The sequence below is a fragment of the Cyrtonyx montezumae genome, unplaced genomic scaffold (assembly GCF_038088225.1).
Source record: "Cyrtonyx montezumae isolate F1298 unplaced genomic scaffold, pur_monq_1.0 scaffold_4, whole genome shotgun sequence".
Lineage (NCBI taxonomy): Eukaryota > Metazoa > Chordata > Aves > Galliformes > Odontophoridae > Cyrtonyx > Cyrtonyx montezumae.
In genome coordinates, this window is record NW_027072045.1 from 19,445,317 (window position 1) to 19,464,846 (window position 19,530).

The 19,530-nt window shown below is 50.4% G+C and overlaps 2 protein-coding genes across 6 annotated transcripts; one reads left to right on the plus strand and one right to left on the minus strand.

The window, feature by feature from the left end:
• Nucleotides 1-641: 641 nt before the first annotated feature.
• On the minus strand, nucleotides 642-7,992 carry DPCD (deleted in primary ciliary dyskinesia homolog (mouse)). Its single transcript, XM_065746866.1, has 6 exons — nucleotides 7,929-7,992; nucleotides 7,582-7,678; nucleotides 6,861-6,969; nucleotides 6,041-6,174; nucleotides 1,989-2,091; nucleotides 642-837 (listed from the first exon to the last, which is right to left on the minus strand). Exons 1-6 carry the CDS (start codon nucleotides 7,990-7,992, stop codon nucleotides 742-744), a joined length of 603 nt encoding a protein of 200 aa, XP_065602938.1. The 3' UTR covers nucleotides 642-741.
• On the plus strand, nucleotides 825-18,920 carry POLL (DNA polymerase lambda). 5 transcript variants are annotated; one of them, XM_065746861.1, is made up of 8 exons: nucleotides 825-1,495; nucleotides 8,653-8,947; nucleotides 9,603-9,759; nucleotides 13,046-13,369; nucleotides 13,930-14,103; nucleotides 14,989-15,117; nucleotides 16,804-16,972; nucleotides 17,249-18,920. In XM_065746861.1, the coding sequence occupies exons 1-8, from the start codon at nucleotides 1,480-1,482 to the stop codon at nucleotides 17,611-17,613; spliced, it is 1,629 nt and encodes a 542-aa protein (XP_065602933.1). In that variant the 5' UTR covers nucleotides 825-1,479; the 3' UTR covers nucleotides 17,614-18,920. The 5 variants fall into 5 exon arrangements, with proteins under 5 accessions (XP_065602933.1, XP_065602935.1, XP_065602932.1 ...); XM_065746860.1 differs by lacking the exon at nucleotides 825-1,495 and adding an exon at nucleotides 8,222-8,396; XM_065746864.1 differs by lacking the exon at nucleotides 825-1,495 and adding an exon at nucleotides 8,242-8,396 and having other exon boundaries at nucleotides 8,650-8,947.
• Nucleotides 18,921-19,530: the final 610 nt, after the last annotated feature.

Sequence of the window (19,530 nt, forward strand, 5' to 3'; positions counted from 1 at the left end):
ACCAGCACGGATGGAGTTGTCCCCATGTACGGGGTGCTGTCTTTGCAGTGAGGCTTGCACTGGGGCAGGTTGGGGTCCAGTCCTGCAAAGGATGTGGTTCTGCTACCCTTGAGTTGGCCAGTGGCTCTTGTCACCACATTCCCCTCGGCGTCATGCAAATGAAGGCAGCTGCATCTGAGTACCTTCACTCTGCTTAACAGCCCTGCATCCTGCAGGTCATGTTGCACATGGCTGGTCGTGAGAAAGCAGCTCTTCACCCTATTTCACATGCTGTGCCTGCTCAGGCCTAAGCACCAAAGCTGTGTGCAGAGAAACCAAGGTCACCAGAGCATCTTGTAACAGCACGGAGGACCCTATGCAACAGCACAAGAGGGAGCTGCTTCCGAGCACATTCCAGGCAGGTAACAGGTGTGGGAAGGGTTTGGTTTTTTTTCACATGGGGAACTACCCGGCTTTCACGTTGCTTCTACCACTACAGGATGGGGAAAGGGCAGCTGACTGCAGCTGTGATGCACTTTCTTTGCTTGCTGCAGCTTCCCACAGCTAATATAAGTGTCATAGATGTCTCTGTAAATCAGGTCAGGTGGCAAAACTGCCTTGCAGTTTCTCTGGGCCTGCAAAGATTCCTCCAAATGGCTCTATTAACAACATGACTAATTTTTATTAGAAAAGGCAGAATAAATACCGTGAAGCTGTGGCAGAGAGCTGTCCCCAATATCTCAGCCTCTTAGCAGCCACTGCCTATTGGATCTTGCAGTCACAATCCCCACTTTTTATCTTCTTCAGCTCCTTCTGCAACTCCTCTTCTGCAGCCAGAATCTCCTTCGGCTTCTGGTACTGTAGGACAGAGAAATGCTCATAGCACTCCTGTTCAGCCTCTGCTCCAAGCAAACTAACAGGGTGTGTGTTAGCACAGCTCTTGCTGGGTGGAAACTACACAGCTGGGCCCTCTTGACAAGGGAGGTCTTTCCATTATCAGCTACCTCTAATGCCTGCTTGGAGAGGTGGTGCCCTCGTGGTAGGGACATTTGCCAAGATCTGGAGTGTCAGTTACAGTCCAAGTAAAACTTCCTAATTGCATGTGGAGTCTTGGCCTCCACCAACACCTCTGGAATATTCTGGCAAGCTGTGTTGTGTAGATCCCTGGTGTGCTCATTGGTCATATGCTCACACGTGTTATATATAATCTCCATTTTTTTCTAAAGGCAAGAGAAATAGAAGTTGCAGTTCCTCTGTCCTCCCCTCAGAGCCCTCTTGCCCAGCTGCAGTTTAGTGGTGGATGCAGGTGCTTTTTGGCAAGGGTTTGGCATGCAGCAAACAGAAGCTCAGAAGCACTCAGGATGCTCCTCCTGGCCTGTTTCCTCTGCACACCCACCCCCAGCTCTGCTGTGAAGTTTCCCTCAGAGAGGATGTGCTCGTGGTAGCTGGCTTCCGCATTTAAGATGAGCACATGCTGCTCAAAAGCATGTCTACCTCTGGATGCTTCTTGCAGCAGGTAAGTGCTCATTTTGCTAATTCTTAACTTCCACCACGTGTCACCTCTCTGGCACAAAGCAGGTGACTTTTGTAAGGCTGAAAGACTTCCAAGTGCAGCAGGACCTTGGAGTTTAACACTCATACACAGAGCACGAAAGCATGCTCTGAGCCAAGACAAACTTCTCTTTTTTTTCTTTTTTTGTAGAGAGAGGAGGCTTGCTCAGACCAGTGGGAGGGGGATACATGGAAAATAGGGCACTGTAGACACTGTTCCAGCTGCAAATCTTGATGAGCAAGCGGGGCCCCTCTTGTGGCCTGGGCTGTCCTGGCCAATGTCAGCATGTCCAGTGTAATCTAAAACTGCCAATGACTGTGACAGAGAAGGGGATTCAGCAGTCACACACACACACACATAGCATCTCTCTCTGCTCTGCCTTGCTTCCCATGTAAGAATTTTAACTATTTTGTGGACATAAAGTGCAAAGTGCTGTTCAGCATGGCTAAAACCTCACCGTGATGATCAGAGTGTTGTTGGTATGGGTGAAGCTCAGGGCAGCTGCATCTAGAGGGAGCTGGTATCGGTCCAGATCAGGAATAGGGAACTTCTTGTAGTACCTATAAATGTGAGACAAGACAGAAATGAGAAGGATGGAGTTCCTATTCCTGTGAGCTACTTGCTATTCTGCAAGGTGTACTCTTGCATCTTCACTGTGCCTGCTTTTGTTTTATGAACTGGGGTCTGCAGGGGGGAAATGGACCTCTCAGGGTTGGCAGGAGGACTCTGTGCAATGCTGTGTGCCTGCTGGTGCCCCCAGGGTGGTGGGAAAAGCACTGGAAAGAAATCTCTAAACTGGGGATTGGAACTGACAAAGTCCTGAAGAGTTTTGCTGTGTGAGAGCAGGTTTGGTCCCTCCAGGTTGCCCTCAAGAAGTGCTAGGCATAGTTAGGGATTGTCCTTATCTTTGTTCCTGCTCGTTTCTTTTTATTCTCTTTAAGTTACTTGTCAAAGTCCTTGAGCCAGTGACTTATTTTCCTGAGAGATGCAAGGTTTTTGTGTTGCAGTCTTTCCTAAACCTTTCTTTTTATTTTTTGCCTCCTGCTTGCTCCTACTGTGTTTCCCAGATGATACCCTGCTTTGGTGACATGGTGGCACTCAGGCATCACTCCAGGCACAGAACTCTTAAGTGTAGCTGCCCACAGCCACCTAAGCCCCTACTCTGCAGTGTTTCCTTACAGCCCCCCCTATGCTGGCTGTAATGCTGCTCTGCACTCCCAGAAACCTTATCTGCTCTTTCGCTGGTCTCTATCCCTGTTTCCCAGTCACCTCTCGCATCTGAGGGGATAGAAAGGCCAGCTCTCTAACCATCTTGTCTCTCCCTAGACCAAACTTTGGGCTTTGTTCAGTGTGAAGGGGATATGTTATGTTGCTGGGAGAAATGGAGGGATTATAAGATGTCTGTGCTGCTAAGAGATTTCCTGATTCTGGGACTAAAACCTTGTACACCTTCATTCTGTACTTGGCCAAGATTATTCTCTGTTGGTGTGGTTTGCCCTGCCTCTGCTGCTTCGCTCTAGGGCTGCACCAAATGCACTAGTTGTTAGTCCTATGTCCACCTGGAGGCACAGTTGGGTTTTTAGTCTCCTGTCAGCAGTTTCATGGGTAATTCTCTTCAAGAACTGGCAATTCTCCCCAAGGAAACGACTCCTAGCTGGTGCTGAGGTACCCAGAAATGAACGTGAACAGTCAGCAGTTGTATTCATGCCACGAGGGGTTCTCCATTCATCTGGCTGTGTGTGAGGCTTGGCCTCCTTAGCTACCCTGCCCAAATTGCAGTTTATTTTCCAAGTCACTGTGAAAACAGCTACAAAGGGCAAATAACTGTGCTGGTGCAGTAGGAGGAATGTATGCAGCTTGTTACCGCAGGGCTCAAACCCTTCTGTGTTGTCACTGCTGTCGGTATTTGGAAAAGGTGGCAGACATGGATAATAAGGGAGATGTCAAAGGTTAAACAGCAGAGATTAGATGAACACAAAGACATGTTAAGGAAGTGTTAACTTCTTACCGATTAGACCAAAAAAAAAAAAAAAAAAGAAAAAAAAGCAGTACACAGGAAAAAAAAAACACAACACTGTTTCAAAAGGCTTTAGGAGTTATCAATGAAACAGCAGCATTCTGCTGCCCCAGGACTAAGGAGAAGGGGAGAAGAATGGCTTTGGCTGGCCTCAAACTAAAATCTGTGACAAGATCAAAGGAAACCAGATCTGCCTGGCCACCCCCTCCTCCTCCTAACATTACAACTGCCTCTTGCTACAATAATTGAATCAGGTTTGGCGTTTGGGGAGAAGGCTTTCTGGGTTTGTTTTCGGAGTTTAGTTTAATGGATTTATTTTACAGCAAGAGGCTTTAAGCAAATCCCACTTGAGCAGCCCTTGCCGTGGCCAGAGGGAATGGGAGTGACTCGTGGATGTGAAGAGCTCCTGTCTTGGCTGAGGAAGTACCTGATGGGAGGTTATCCCCACTGAAGCAGGGAGATTCCCTGCCCTCGCCTCTCACCCTATGGCCAAGGCCAGTATTGCACTCCGAGCCTCGGTCCTGGCTTGAGAGCCACAGCACAGGTATGAGGTCACCTCCATTTTTTTTTCCTACTGGAAATCCACGTTTTGTCAGCCTGTAGGGAAAAGTGCTACTGGTATGCTGAGAATTTATTGCTGAGCTACTCAGTAGTGACTTGGCAACCCATCCTGTTGCTTGTGCCTCTGGCTGGCGGTCAGTGCAGCTCTGTTGCTCAGAGGCAGCGTGGCTAACTTCCAAGGGTTGGAGAGGCTCTGAGGTTTCTTTTCTCTCCCATAGTGATGCATGCTCTTGCTGTGGACGCCCCATGCTTTTGTTGCTATCTTGGAATTAGTGCTGAGTGGTGCCTTGCCCTGGCCAAGACTCAGGAGAAATGATATGATATCCTGGAGCCTGTGCTAAGTACTCCAGTGCTGGAGTCTGTCCCTGCTCCCCACTGAGGTGACTTTCAGCTTTAATTCCCCAAACCCTTAACTTCCATCTGCAGGCCACCAGCAGCTTTCACGTCACATCCTTCAGCTATTTCTGCCACTAGTCTGTGAGTACGTAGCTGCCGTACGATTGTGAGATAACTCTACTGTTATCCTGAAGGTAGTACAAAAAAAACTTAAAAGTCAGGTAGGACACATATGACTTCTTAAGGTACGTTCTAACCTTACAGCAGGCAAAGAGGTTCCCATGTGCACAACGCTATTAGTAGGACAGGGAGTAAATAAGCTTGTCACTGATAGCTAGGGGTTGGACTTAAACAGTACTCCTTTCCTGTCCATGTGTATCCACTTGTACCTGGTGAAAATCACACTTTTGCTACTCAGGTCTCCCCATTATTTTCTTGGGATTCCTCCTCTGTGGATTCGGGTCAGAAACTTACTGTATTAAAGCTGTATCTGCTTTCATAGGGCAGACCTCCCCTTCCTGCTGTTGCCTTCCTCCTGCTTTTGAGCGTCCAGGTTTGCCTACGTGCAGAGCTCAAACCTCCCTTTGCCAGAGTCTCTGATGCCATAAACCGCTGCCGAAAACTGGGTTCTGCCGTCTTTAAAGCTGCTTAGTGTTCAAGGCACAGCGAGTTCTTTGCCAACAGCACCACCTACAGCCAGCAGCAAGGAGTGGTCCAAAGAGAGCAGAGTGCAAAGAAAGCACCACCGCAGCTTTTACCCATGAACCTGATCCTCCCGGCTTCTGCAGCAGTGCTGGGGCAACCAAAGAACAGGCTGCCCAGCTTTCTGTACTGGTGTATTTGTCTCAGTCTGTAAATAGCTTTCTCTGACTTTCCAATGTTTTCCTAATACTCCTAACTTGCTATCTCGCCCCAACACTACTGCTCATCCTGGCCTATTCCACTGAGGCAGTGAAGGCTTTGGGGCACAGCGCATCTCCCTCTGTGAGAGTGGACATGTAATGACAAAGGTTAAATGATGCTTAAGAGGCTTTTCTTTTTTTTCTCCTCCCTTCTTAGTTTATTTTGGCAGAATATTGTGATAAAACTTTCCTTTCTAAGTTGTCTTTTTTCTTATCACCTCCAGAACAAACAATACCATTGGCATTTGACTATAGAACAAGTTTTCAAAGGTAGAATCTGTATGGCTGAGTGTTCAGAGCTCACACTGTGCCTACTGAATTCTGCAGCTCCGTGTATTCTGAGGTACAATGAATGAGTCAAAGCACTGTGTCTCAGGAAGAGGATGGGAAGCTCTAGCTTCAATAGGTCCACAAAGGCATTATTTCATTTCTCTTTGGGAATGATATTTGACAGGAAAAGAACAGGCTACTGAACAGTGCTACTGAATTGTGCAATGAGCTCGCAAGTCCATTGCTGAGCTTGAGGGGCTTTTTGCTCAGTGTGGGGCACCTGGAAGTGGAAATTGCAGTTGCACATCTCTTTCTGTCTAAAGCAAGTGAGGATATCATCCCTCTGCCAACACCAGCCTACCCTCTATGCCAGCCCACCCCTGAAAGTGGACTTTCAGCACTGGCAGTGCTGTCCTTACTGACTTCTTGTTTGTGGTCCGGATGACACAGCAGCGCTGCTCCTTCTCCACACTGACACTGTAGACATCCTTGGGGTAGGGCAGGTTACGGATCCGCCACTGGAAGCTGGTCAGGGTATCCTTCCTCATGAAGATAGGCTACAGCAAACAAGTACCTTTAGCAAAGCCTCTCCAGCTGCTTCCTCCTTCTACCTTTTTGCTTTTAATACCCCAAGAGGCTCCATATGGGATTCTCTCTTCTTTCCCACTGGATCTTTAGGAAACAATTCAAGAAACTGCCTGAACACCAGTTTTCTAGCCAGGGCATTTCCTTCTCTACTTGTAGGAGACTGAGGGCATTCACCAAGGGAGTCCCACAGCAACAGAACTGCTCTTGTGTTTCAGATCTACAGAAAAGAAAGTGAGAGACTAAAACCTCTGCCCCCAAGCTAGTGGGACAGGAAGTTAAAACAGGCAGTGCTGCATTAATGAGCAGCCCATTACACCCTGCCTTTCACTGTTACCACCTCACTTTACATCCACTGATTAGTCCTGGCTCTGTCCTTCCTTTCAGCCAACTGTTTTGTAAGGTAGCACACTAGCTGGCTACTACAGCAGTACAGTTTATCTACTTACAGGAGCCACGAATCTCTTGAAGACCTCAAAAGAACCTAAACCATGCCCCCTTGCTCCCCAGACCTTCGGGATGCTTTGTAGCAGAGCAGCAGGCAGGTTAAGGCTGTCTCTTGGGGCTGTGAGTGATCTACAGACTATCGACTGCTGCTGTAAGCACAAGGCTAGGTAGATAGTTTTAGGTGCAGTAGTGCCTGCAGACCCTTACATACATTAGAGCTGCTTTCCTTTATGAGTTCTGATTCCAGTGGTCCCGGGAGTGGCAAAGATGGGTTTCCCACTTCAACCTGCCACTTGCCAGAGCCTCCAAGGGTGTTTTCTCTCCACCTTCTACCTGTAGAAGGAAGATTTTGTTATTCTGTTTTATATGAAGAACGCCAGCTATTTACCACCAAAGCTGCCCAGCACATTGAACTGAAATGTTGAACAGCCTTTTCCCTTAATTTCAATGATTTCCACTTTGGTATAAGTGGATCAGTTAGCTGGACTGATCCCAAATCCAAGAATTGTGCACTGACTGCCTCATTTTTGCTGTTTGATACTGAAGCCATAGCAGTTCACAACAGATGCCATGCCACAATTGTGGTTTTGGATAAGATCTGTAACCAACACCTTGCCTGTCTGTGGCCACAGAAGCCACCAAAAAGCATGTTACACCCCAGTGCATGTCACAGCCTGCATCTGGCTGTGTGAGCTGGCAATCCCATTCAGTGTGATTGAGTCTGTTGTGAGTGACAAGCAGCTTGGGAGTGATCCCAGGCTGAAGCAAGCTTTGCTCAAGGAAGTGAGAAAACCCTGGGCCTAATCAACCATAGCTCTATCCCTCCCGAAGTGAGTGGAAGCTCCAAGCACAATTCCTTCTGGAATATTTAGAAGCACTTCCTTCCTGTCCAGATAGTGCCTCCCCACCACTGCAGCCCTGTGACTACTGACCTACTGCCCCACTTACTCACTAACTGCCCGGTCTTCACGTTGTACTCTTCAGCCATCTCCTTCCCATCCTCGAACTGGTAGTGGATCATCCGGTTCCCTAGAAGCAAGGCAGGGGCTGAGAGTCAATAGGAACAGGCTTATCTCCGAGTGTAGGGCCCTGTCCCCTTACCCGGGATCGTACCCCTCGCTCAGGACCTTGTTTCCCTGTACGTAAGGCCGCATCCCTACGTTCGCAGATCTGCTTCTTCCCTTGGGCCCAGGCCGCGCTCCCTCCCCGCAGCGCCGCCCCAAAACGCCCCGGGTGGGAGAGAAGGCATGGCCCCATCCCGGCTCGCCGCTTCTGTTACCGTCCTGCACCCGCGCGATCTTGTTGGCGGCCCGCAGCCTCTCCAGCCAGCTCGGCGCCGCCATGGCCCGTCGCCACGGCAACGAGCACACTTCCGCCGCGGACCGGAAGTGCTTCCCGGCCTCTGCGCGGCCTAGCGCGGGGCTGGGTCTGGCGCAGGCTCGAGTCCCGTTTCCCTCAGTCCCGGCGCTCAGTTCCCCAACAGCAACAGAAGCGGCGCAAACTAGCAAAGGCTATGAGCAAATTATGCAAAGCTTAAGTTGTTTCGGTTGTACGCACCTGTGCTAAGCAACTTCCATACTGCTGTTCAGCAGCTGCAGCTTACCTTCCCCCCCAGGGGAGCAAGGCACAGCCCGGCCTATGGAACCGCGAGGGATTGTCAAAGCCTTTCCCAAAAGGAAGAAAGTGAGGGATGGCAAAGGGAAAAGTGTCTCTCCAAAGATCCCAAAAGGACTGGAGGAGCCTGAGGGTAAGTCCCGTGTGCCCACGGTGTGGGATGTAACGATAGTATCCCAGCTTGCTGACTGGAGGTGCTGTGCCCCTAAAGGCTTCCTGTGGCCCCTGAGTACATTTTCTGTAGAAACGCGGCTGGCTTGCTTCAGTGTGTCCAGCCAGTGCCCAGCAGGGTGCCTGCCAGCAAGTCCCATCTGAGATACATAGCCCACTTGGTTCAGGACATTGTTTTTTTGTTGCTGAGCTCCTGCTCCTGTGCTTTTCCTCAGCAGAGTGGCTGAAACCAGTTACTGCCTACGTGCTGCGAGCTGGCATTGGTCAGGCTAGGGCAGAGATCTTCCACAAGCAGATTGTCCAGAATGGGGGATGTGTACACAACTGTCTCTGCTCAGAGGTGACGCACGTCATTGTAGCTGAAGATATGGAGTGTGATCGGGCCTTCCGGCTCCTGAAATTAGCCAAGCTGCCTTCGAGGTTGCAGCTGGTGAAGGCATCCTGGCTCAGTGATTGCATTAGAGATCAGAAGCTGCTGAATACCGCTGACTACAGTGTCTCTGTCCCTCGGAGGTAGGCAAATGCCATGCTGTTTTTCCTCCCTATAGTGCCTCAATCCTAAATTGAATTACACTAAAATTTGACCTCTGCTCACAATGTCTTACTGCAGCTCTTCACAACTCCTTTGGGCATGTCTCAAAAATCCTTTTTCGCTATGCAGAATGTGAAGCTTAGTGACTCTGTGACTAGTTGCCATTCTGTGTGGTAGCAGAACTTGGTGCTGAGCCCAGAGCACTAGTAGGAGTCCCATCATTCACTGCTGGTGCTGAAGAGACTTCTTAATCTGTCAAAGATAGCAAGATTCTTATTTTTAATTATTTTAGAAATACTGACAATTAAATGTTGTTTCTTACTTGCTGCAGATGAAGAGTAGTGAGAGAATTAACAGCTAGGCACAAGAGGAAATAAAGAGTAGAAAAGCAGCAACCATAGGTTAGGGTCAAATTGTTTTGATGGATGTGTAGAAGCATCTAAGACTGAGGTAGATGGGAGTGGAAGTCACAGGTCAGCAAGAAGATTGAAACTGGGGGAATTGGGCCAAAGCCAGAATAATCTGGGAGTAAAATTCACACTGTTTGCTTCATTCCAAAATACATGTAAAGGTTTTTAGGAAAAACTTCTTGGGGCTGACAAGTACTCCTCTGCTAAGGTGTCTGATCCATGACAGGTACCGGGAAGAGGGAGAACTGCAGCAGCAGCTCCTCAGCAGTGAAGAAATCCAGACCTCAACAGAGGAGAGTGCAGCAGAACCAAACACTAAAGCACAAATAGCAGATTCCTCACTTCAAAACCTGGGCAGTCTGGCACAGCAGCAACCATCTGAGGTGAGGCTTCCCACACAGGCTTTGCTGCCTGTGGACAGGTCCTGTGTACTGCTTTCGGTAAGAGCACCTTCCAAGCATTTCTGAGCAAAGAGGTGTTGTTTGGAGGTTTCAGTGGGTTGGTACTGGCAGGCTTGGGCTGTAGATGCAGCTACTGCTTTTTTTCCATCCCTTTGGGTGTTTGTAACGCTATAAAGGGATGGAAAATACTGCAATAATAGTGAGGTGGCAAAGTCTTCAGCTACAGCAAATGAGAACAAACCCAAATGCATCAGGCACAGAAACAAAGGCTAAAAGTCACTTACCTTTAGAAGGCCTCAGGTAGGGATCTCCAGCTGAAGATGCCCTTACCTCCACTGCCAGTCCTTAAATGAGGTTTGGGAAAGCGTGGATCCTGGCTCCACCCCTTCCAGTTACTCAGGTACATTGCATGCACCTGATCTCCCCTAGGTTGGCCCTGCCTTCCCACCAGGTGCTCAGTCACTGCTTCAGGCCTGACTTAGCATTTCTGTTACAGTATTCAAAGTAGAAAAACCACCCCTTAAATTCCCATCCCTTTCAGAATCTTTCTAGCTGAGGCAGTCCAGGTGTTCCTATCAGGCCAATGCTCACTCCAGTGACCATGTTTCCCCTGCTTCTTTTTGAGGAATATTCCCTGGCCGAGAATATCTCCCTTTCAGAAAGCACTGATATTTCATCCCGTGTTCCTGCCTGAGCCACACTGACACATTCTCTGCTCCTTGGCATGAGCCCTGTTCGGACACATGTGCAGTGGATCTGGTTGCTACTAGAATGATTGTGATGGTGTGCTTAAAATATCTGTGTTGAGTTACTGGTGGCTTCTGCTGTGAGTCAGCTTCCCCAGGTCTGCCATCAGCTTTGTCTTCTTTTCCTGCATTTCTGCCCACAGTTGCTGAACTCTTTTTTGTGTTGGTGTTATCCAAATCTGTCTGCTGCAAAGTTACCTCAGACCTCTTAGAGCAGCAGCTGCCTTGTAATGCTGGTATCGGATGCTGTATTTGCTAACTTGGTCCCAAACTGTAGGTGCTGAGTGTGTTTTATGAGACACTCCAATTTCTCCCTGTCAGGCAGCCCACCAAGGACTCCTTTGTTTTAGGTTTTCCTTCCTCAGGAGCATGTGCTCGGGAGATCTTTTCTCCCCACATTTACTGTCTAGTGTATAATAGACAGAGTTGGTTATTTCACCTTTGCAATTACCCCATCTTTTCTGTTTCTAGTAACTCTAGTGGTAACCATTAACAACAAATCTCACACTTCAGGACAAGAAAGGGACTTTTGTGCTGTTATGAATCCTGTGTCATCTGCCCTGCTGTCTTCTCACATTTACTTTGAGTGGTCAGACAGCTGCTAGAGTCTGTGGGAAGCCTTGTAGCCTTTTTTTTCTTTTAAATCCCCTCAAGCAGTGATACTTCCTGTTAGTCTGCATGCAAAAGCAGTATCCGTAGGCACCTGAGTAAATTCCCTTGGACCAGGCTTAGGGGTGAGGTTGAGAGGAGAACACACTGGTTATACTTTAAAGGCAGTACCTACCACTTTTAAAAACTTGACAGCAACAGAGCAGCTGAAACTGAAATCTTAACATGGAAGTAGTGTCCATTTGAGTACCGAGTCTTTTCTAGCATGGGTGGATGCTTTTCTCTAGGCAGTGAGGAGTGTGCCAGGATATTATACTGTGCTGAGAATTCAGGGTTTGGATGTGAACTCTGCTGAAATCCTGTTGCCAGTCAGGTTGTAACAACTGCTTTGTGACTGGCATCAAGTTGCTGTAGTTTTCTGCAGGGCAGCAGGTGGTATCAGCGCTGATGGAGCCCTGGTACTGTTTTCTTTCTCTCAAGTGAAGTACTGTCTCAGCTACCAGGCTTGAGCTGCCTTCCTGGGACAGACAAACCAAGTACAACCCATTTTCACCCAGCTCTGCAAGTCACTTGCTCTAGGATCCTGGAATAGCTTAGAAGCTCACAAGACTATTGGTTTTGTGTGTATGGTTGTAAAAAGTCCATCAGCCTCTTTGGCAAAGCACAGAGATTCTGGGGTTTATGTACTGTTTCACCTGTGTGACACTGCTGGCTGAGAGAATGGGAATTGCATGCTCCAGCTGTAGAGCTGTTTACATTGTGCTCGATAACATGCTCCTTAAATGCTTTTAAGGGGCTTACGAAGCAATCTGAACACTCTAAGGCTTTGCTGCCCTTAGAGGGGGCATTGTCTTCAGGGAGTTGCATACAGAGTTTCAAAGCAAATAAAACTACTTCAGTCTATCAAGTCCTCAGTCTGACCCAATTTTCAGAGTTATAAAACGAGATTACAAAAGGGAAAGCAGAGGAACATCCTGCCTCTTCTGCCTAATGACTTCAGCTCTGTATCTTGCAGAGATTTTGTCTGCAGGCCTCCCTAGCCAGCAGAAACAAGTTGTAAGGATGTGGCTCTGCCTTAGGCAGGTGCTCTGCAGAAACTCATAATGGGACTTGTGTGCAGCATGTAACTTCAGAACGAATCCCAAACAGCTCCGTTCCTTTCAGGTTTACTTTCATGGTACAGGAGCTCGTATATCTCCACGGACTTCTGTGTTTATACATAAGGAGAGAGGAGGACCCCAATGAGAAAAGCAGTCTTCAAAGCCTCTGTTCGGCTTCCTACTTCTATGCCCTTTTGTTCATTACCTGAAGCCAGGGGTCATTGTTTCTTAAGTCCACACAGAGGCATCCTAATGCTGAGGGTATCAGCAAATGTATACACTGGTTCTTTCTTCTGTCACTGAGGAATGTGGAGTCCTTTGTGGCATTCCTTCCTTCCCCTTTTCTCTTGCAGATAGCCATGGGGAAAATGGGGGGGTTGTAACTTAGTACCCTGTTAAGATTTTGTCTGTAATGTGAAAACAGAGTTCAGGGCATATCTCCAGTGATCTTCATCTCAGGGTGGAAGGCACAGTGACTGAATACAAAAGATGTGCCTATACAGACTCCAGATCAACACAAAGTTTCCCAGTGGGAGTGTGTATGTTCTTGTGTTGTATCTGAGCAGCAGCCTCTGTTCCCCTGTGCTTTGTGAGATGTGCATGTATTTTCAATGGGTGCCTGGGTAGCTTAGAACATTCAGGACTGTGCATGCATATAACTGACAACTTCCTGAGATGGCAATTTGAGCACTGCGTACTCTGGAGGTTGGTTAGTGCTCTGACTTTCTACTCCCAAGAGCAGGTTGTGCTAACGGGACATATGTGAGGCATGCACTTATTCTCACATGACTGCTTTTCTACGTCTCCCTAAAGAAAGTCTGTGACGACGAAGACAGCGAAGGAGAAGATGCTAGTGTCACTCAGGGAGATCTGGAAGCGCTGATTTCTGGCCACTATCCTGTGAAATCATCAGAGGAGACCAGTGGCAGCTCTTCTGCACTGGCCCAGCCTGCCAGCAAGTGGGTTTGTGCACAGTCTTCCAACAGCAAGAAGGACAATCACAACCAGTGCATCACAGAGAAGCTGGAAGTGCTGGCAAAAGCCTATTCTGTCCAGGGGGACAAATGGAGAGCTCTGGGCTACACTAAAGCCATCAATGCTCTCAAAAGCTACCACAAACCGGTCACCTCCTACCAGGTAAAACACTTTCCCAGAGCAGTGGAACAGAGAGGTGGACTCAGCATCCCATCTCTGTTATAAGGCAGATCCATTCCTCTTTCTGTGTGAAATAGCATAACTTCATGCCTTGGGAACTGTGCTGGAAGTTGCTGTGTAGTGAGTTAGATTCATTGACCACCAGAAGAAAAGAGCCTCTACCCCATACTCAATCTCAGAGCCTCTTTGGGTCAGATCTGAGCACCCATGAGATAAATGCCTTCCCTAGGTTCAATGCAGGGCCATTTTCAGTTTCCTCTTAAACCTCAGCAACTGGCTGGCATTGGAGATAACATATAAAGCTAGCTGAATCTGGAGCTGGTTGACTGTGACAGTCCAGCTGTTCAGTGTAGCAGTGTTTCAGTCCTGTTCTGCGGGCCTGTCCTTTTCCACTTGGCACTGAACCTATGTAAGCCAGGTCTGAAGATGAGCAGCTCAGAGAACTAGTCCTGACACTTACTAATCACCCATATGACTGGGCTCTGAGTGGTAACAGCTCCCCAGCTTGTCTCTGCCCTCTGTCACCTCTGGTTTCTTGCCAGGAAGCCTGTAAAATTCCTGGGATTGGGAAGAGAATGGCAGAGAAGATCCTGGAGATCTTGGAGAGTGGACATCTGCGCAAGCTGGATCATATCAGTGAGAGTGTGCCTGTGCTGGAGCTGTTTTCCAACATCTGGGGAGCAGGGGTCAAGACAGCTCAGATGTGGTACCAGCAGGTAAGTTTAGCTCTTCATACAAGTGGTTCTCAGGTGGTGATTTGAGGACTACCCAATTACTTTAACAAATGGTTTCCAATTGCCAGTATCTACAGATGGGATTTGAATCTGCATTTGTGGGAGGAGTGGTGAAGCTGGGTCCCGTGGTGAGTGTATCTGGGGATAACAGAGTGCAGGCAGCCAAGACTGAGTTTGGTTGTAGGGTGGATGACCAAGTTGTGCGATAGGAGGAGTGGAGGACACACGCTGTCTCTTCTGTTGCCATCACTGCTTGGAGACTCATCTCACACTGCTCACTGCAGCGGTGCTGTTAGGAGCCAGCCTTGAGCCAGGATGTCTTGGTTGTTGGAGTTCCCAATCTAGTTGCTGCCCTGTTGTCCTGGCTGGCTCCTGTAGCTGTTACGAGCAGCCATCCACCTTGCTTTAAAGGAAGTGCCAACATGAGCCTGTCCAGCCCACTGGATACGTTCCTTCTTAGAAGGAGTTTGTTCCCTGAGCATAGATCCAGTGAAGCCTGCCTTCCTGTAGTGTTTGGTTTGTGATTGGCTTCTTTGCTGTCTAAAAGAACAGCTGTTTTTACACCGTAGGCTTTCCCTTACCTGCACCACTTAATTCATTCAAGTTGTAAAGAGCACAGTTGCCTGAAGAACAGTTCCCTTCTGTCAGGTTCAGTTAAGAACTGAAGTCGTTGTGGGGTGGAGATTAGAAGTATATCTGGGGATTGCCAAACTCTCTTCTCTTCAGGAACGAGGCTGTAATCTCTACGTGTGATTTCAGAAGCTGTGACTGGCCTGATCTTGGGACGGGCTAAACACAATCTCCCTGGTGCTAGTGGAAAGCATTTGGAGAGCAAAGTCTCAGCAGAGGTCGTGTGTTCTGCACTAGGGGTTCCGGACGCTGGATGATATCCGCACAAAGGCATCTCTCACCAGCCAGCAAGCCGTGGGCCTGAAGCACTACGAGGATTTCCTGGAGCGCATGCCCCGGGAGGAAGCTGCAGAAATAGAGCAGACTGTGAGTAGCTTGCCCCAGGGCCCTTGGAGTGGAGGGCCTGCTGGGATCTGACAGGAGGATGCAGGCTGTGGAAACGTCCCTCTCTGTTATGGTTGAGTTCTTCAGCATCTTCTCTGAGCTGTGTCAGTGCTTGGGTGACTGTTTTGGGGCAAGGGCCCCCAAAGCACTTACTTTAACCTGTAAGATGAGTTGGTTTGAGTGCTTGGCAAGAAGGAGGATACTTCCTGGCTCTCAGTTCCTCACAATGCTTTGAAAAAGACTACATGTAGGGTGATGGTTTGAGCAGGTTCTAGCTCCCGTTCCTCTCCTCTCGTCTTCTCTGAAATATCTGCTCTTGGCCAAGGCCCTGAGCTGATTCCCTGATGCTGCTTCTCCAGAGGAATCCATGAGCATTCTGTGAGCTGGATGGTGGTGTGGGGGCAGACCTTACGTATCCTTGATAGAAGCAAAGGGGATCCAGGTGCAGAAGGGTATTGCTCGCTCTAATAAGCCATGGCAGCCCAGGACCGTGGGGTGCTAAGCCAGTGTACCCTAATGTGAGCAGAGAGCTTGGGGCTCCATCATTGCTACCCCTGTGCTCTCTGATCACCATGGAAGCAGCAGGCAGCGTGACCCTGTCACTCGGCCACAGGGCCTGGCCATGAATAATACACTCCTGCCAGGCTCCTGCTGGGGTGTCAGTCCAGGATGCAGGATTAGCCGTTTCGGTAGTGAGAGGTACTTTTCCCAGGCAGGATGGTTTGAGGAGCTGGCTCTTGGGGATGGGCCTATTGTTATCTTGATGGGATTACTGTGCTCCCCTCCATACACTGGCACACACCTCTGATCCAGGCTAGGGAGAGAGAATAAGGGATTAGTCACTGTCTGTGCTGCCTGTCACAGTGAGAGCTGATGAGCTCTTAGGCTTTTGGGTGGGGCTGGGAGTTTTCTAGAAATCTTCATTTAAAGCCAGAAGGGGGGCAAGGACACCAGAGGAGGGCTTGCTCCGCATGAGAAAGGCTTGTGGCTTCTTGAAGCACCTCTGGGGCAAAGGTTAATGGGTTTATCTCTTGCTAATGAAGGATGATCCCCAAGAGTGACAAGGGGCTGTGGGCATGGACACTACCTTCCTGAACCTCGGTCCCTGTGATGGCCTCATCTCTGAGAATTGCTGAGCCCCTAATTATTTGCTGCCAACAGGGTGATTGGCACTATCAGACCAAGAATACTTCTGTCCACGGACCTGGGAGCCTTTCTTAAGCATTTAATGAATGAAGTTGTCAGAATTGGCACTGTCTGTGCAGAGTGGGAGCTGGGAGGCAGCCTGAAGGTGGCTGCGTTAGGAGTCTCTCTGTTGATGCTGCCTCCTTAACATTGTTGAGTCTTCCATCTTGTCCCAACCCAGCCCCAGCCTGGCCTTCCTCAAGAGCTGATACTGATGGCCAACCTGTGGCAGCAGCCTGGTAGATTGCTGTGTTGTATGGCATTTGCAGGACTGTGTGAAAGCCACACTGGTACACCTGGCTTCTGACAGCAGGTCAGCCTTCTCCTTGGGGCACTTAGCCACGTGTGCCAAGTGTCAGCTCTGTACAGAGACCCTGGAGCTGCAGGACTGGCTGAGGCAGGTGCAAGAACATTTGCTGCCCAGACAGAGAGGGCATTAAGAGAGTGGTGTCTGACTCGTCTCCTCTCTTTCTGTTCTTGAAGGTCAGACAAGCAGCCCTGGCCCTGAAGCCTGGGCTCGTGTGTGTGGCATGTGGCTCGTACCGTCGGGGGAAGGCCACCTGCGGAGATGTGGACGTGCTGGTCACTCACCCGGATGGTCATTCTCACCGTGGGCTGTTCAGCAAGCTGCTGGACAGCCTCCATGAGAGTGGTAAGAGGGATGGGGGCTGGCACACGGTGCTCGAAGCTGTTCTTAACACAGCCAAGCCAAGGAGGGACTGAGGTCAGAGCTACATGTGAATAGCATTCATTGAAGGGCGGGTGATTGCTTCTCCTGTCTTGTGAGGCTGTCAGGGCTGAGGCTGTGTTGTTGTAGGGACCCTGCAGCATGCTGAGACGCCTCAGCTGCTGTCTGGACAGTGGGAGGGTCGGGATGGGGTCTCCAGGCTCTGCTGCTCAGCCCCCTCTGCCTGCTCCCTTTCGTCAGGCTTCCTTACGGATGACCTGGTGAGTCAGGAGGACAACGGTGATCAGAAGAAGTACCTGGGTGTGTGCTGCCTTCCTGGGCCAGCCCGTCGTCACCGACGTCTGGACATCATCGTGGTACCTTACAGTGAGTTTGCCTGTGCCCTGCTCTACTTCACCGGCTCGGCTCACTTCAACCGCTCCATGCGCGCCCTGGCCAAGACCAAGGGCATGAGCCTCTCAGAGCACTCCCTCAGCATGGCTGTGGTGCGAGGCCCTGGTGGTGTCAAGGTGGCATCTGGCCGTGCTCTGCCCACCCCGACCGAGAGAGATGTCTTCATTCAGCTGGGGCTGCCTTACCGAGAGCCCTCGGAACGGGACTGGTGACGCCCTGTGGTCGCCCAGCACGCCGAGCCCTCTGCTGTGCTGCTCTTCTGAGGGGTGCTGGCTTCTCCAGCGCTGTTCTGTGGTGACTGTGGACTGGAGAATGTATCCCAGCAAAGTGGCTCCTTGCAAAGTGTGGCCCCGCTGCTAGCAGAGCTTTGTGGCTTCACCCAGCAGAGGGCGCGGGCTGGAAGCAGGCTGGAAGGTGTCACACATGTCTTCCTGTGCCCAGCTCTCATGCAGCCCGTGGCTCACTGCCTGTCAGCTAACCCTGCCATGGCTCTCCCTAGGGAAGCTCTGGAAGGATGACCTGGAGAGCCTTATGACAAAAGCCCTCCTGGTGCTTGGGAACTGGAGAAGTGGGACGCATCTTGTGCTGCGTTAGCACAGATGCCCCATAATCTCTGTCCTGAGCTGTGTATGAAGTCAGCAGGGGTCCGGCCTGGCCTGGAAACAAGCCCCTTTCCTCTGCTTGCTGCTGCTGGCAACTGCTACTGTGACAAATGCAAAGGTGCCCCCATGCTGCTGCCCTGTCCTCCCTCTGTCTGACTTGTGTCCTCTGCTGGCTCTCATTGCACGGTGCCAGGCAGCTTCCCCTGGTGTCGAGTTAGTCCTGAGGAACATGTGAAAACCCTCTGTGCTCTCAGTCCACGCTGAGCATCCTGCAGTGCAGAGTGCTGTGGTCCTCCTGGCCTCGGCATGAGGGCTCCTTTCCCCTCTGTGTAGGAGAGGAGCAGCCCTTGGGCTTCAGGGTAACTGCGCCCAGGATTGTGGTGACGCTGAATGTAACGTGGTGGGGCTGTGTGTTGGGTGCATGGAGGCAGAGAGAAGCGTAAATAATTCAGTATTCATCTGGGCAAAGCAGAGCTTTCCCACTCTGTGTGTGTGATGCCCAGGAAGTCACTAACCCCTTCTGTTCCAGGGGAGTGAACGTTCAGGGAACCTCAACTATTTTTATATTCTGGAGATGAATTTTGTAGAGGCTTTCAGTGCTCTGCAGCATCAGCTGCTGGCGAGGCCGGGGTGGGTGTTCCTGCCCCAGCCTCTGGGCTGACCTGGCCTTGCATTCCCTTTTCTTGTGGGGGACCTGGCCACCTCCACTCTGCACTTTGTCCCGTGCAGGGATGAGCTGTGTTTGATACCAGGGCATCATAGCAGCACCTGGCTGCTGTGGCTCTTGGGTGCCAGCAGTGGTGCCTGGGTGTTTGCTGGGAGGCAGTGTCCTTGGTCAGCCCAGCTTGGTGGAAATGAATGTCTTCTGGTACCTCTTGGTGCTTTGAAACATGAAGTATAATAAATCCCTGAACTCTCTTCCCTCACTACCTGTCTTTTTGTGCCCTGCCTCGCAGCTGAGCGTTGGGCTCCTCCCCTCTGTCCCGGTGTGAGCAGCTCTGGATGCCAGGGTGAGCTTTTCATCCAGCTCTGGATGCCAGGGTGAGCTGTTCCTTGTGAGAGGGGGCAGCCCCTCTCACCGGGGTCACATGCTGGGGACGTCACTACGGCGGCTGTCACCTATCTTTTTCCCCGTCGTCCTTCCCTCTGAGGCCACAGTGCAACCTCTTTGAGGACAGGAAGAGCTCTGCCGGCCCCCTGCTCTGTGAGGGAGGGGGGGTTCGTGTCTGCCCCTCCCTTCCTCAGCTCCCTGCCCAGGAGCTCCGGAGGGGGCAGAGAGCCCTCCCGTGGCCAGCTGCAGCCACAGCGACGTGGTGCAAGGATGGGGCCATTTCTCCCAGCAGACAGCAGGGAAGGAGCTCGGTGGCTGTGCCAGTGGCCAGGAGTGACGCTGCTGGCTGCCGAAGGCTCCCACCTCGCTGTCCTGGGCTGAGCAGAGCAGCACCGGTGATGGCGGTGCCCGCTGTGAGCGCCGGGCTGGGCAGTGCCTCCTGCCCTACACGGGGCATAGGGCGTCTGTGTGCCCCT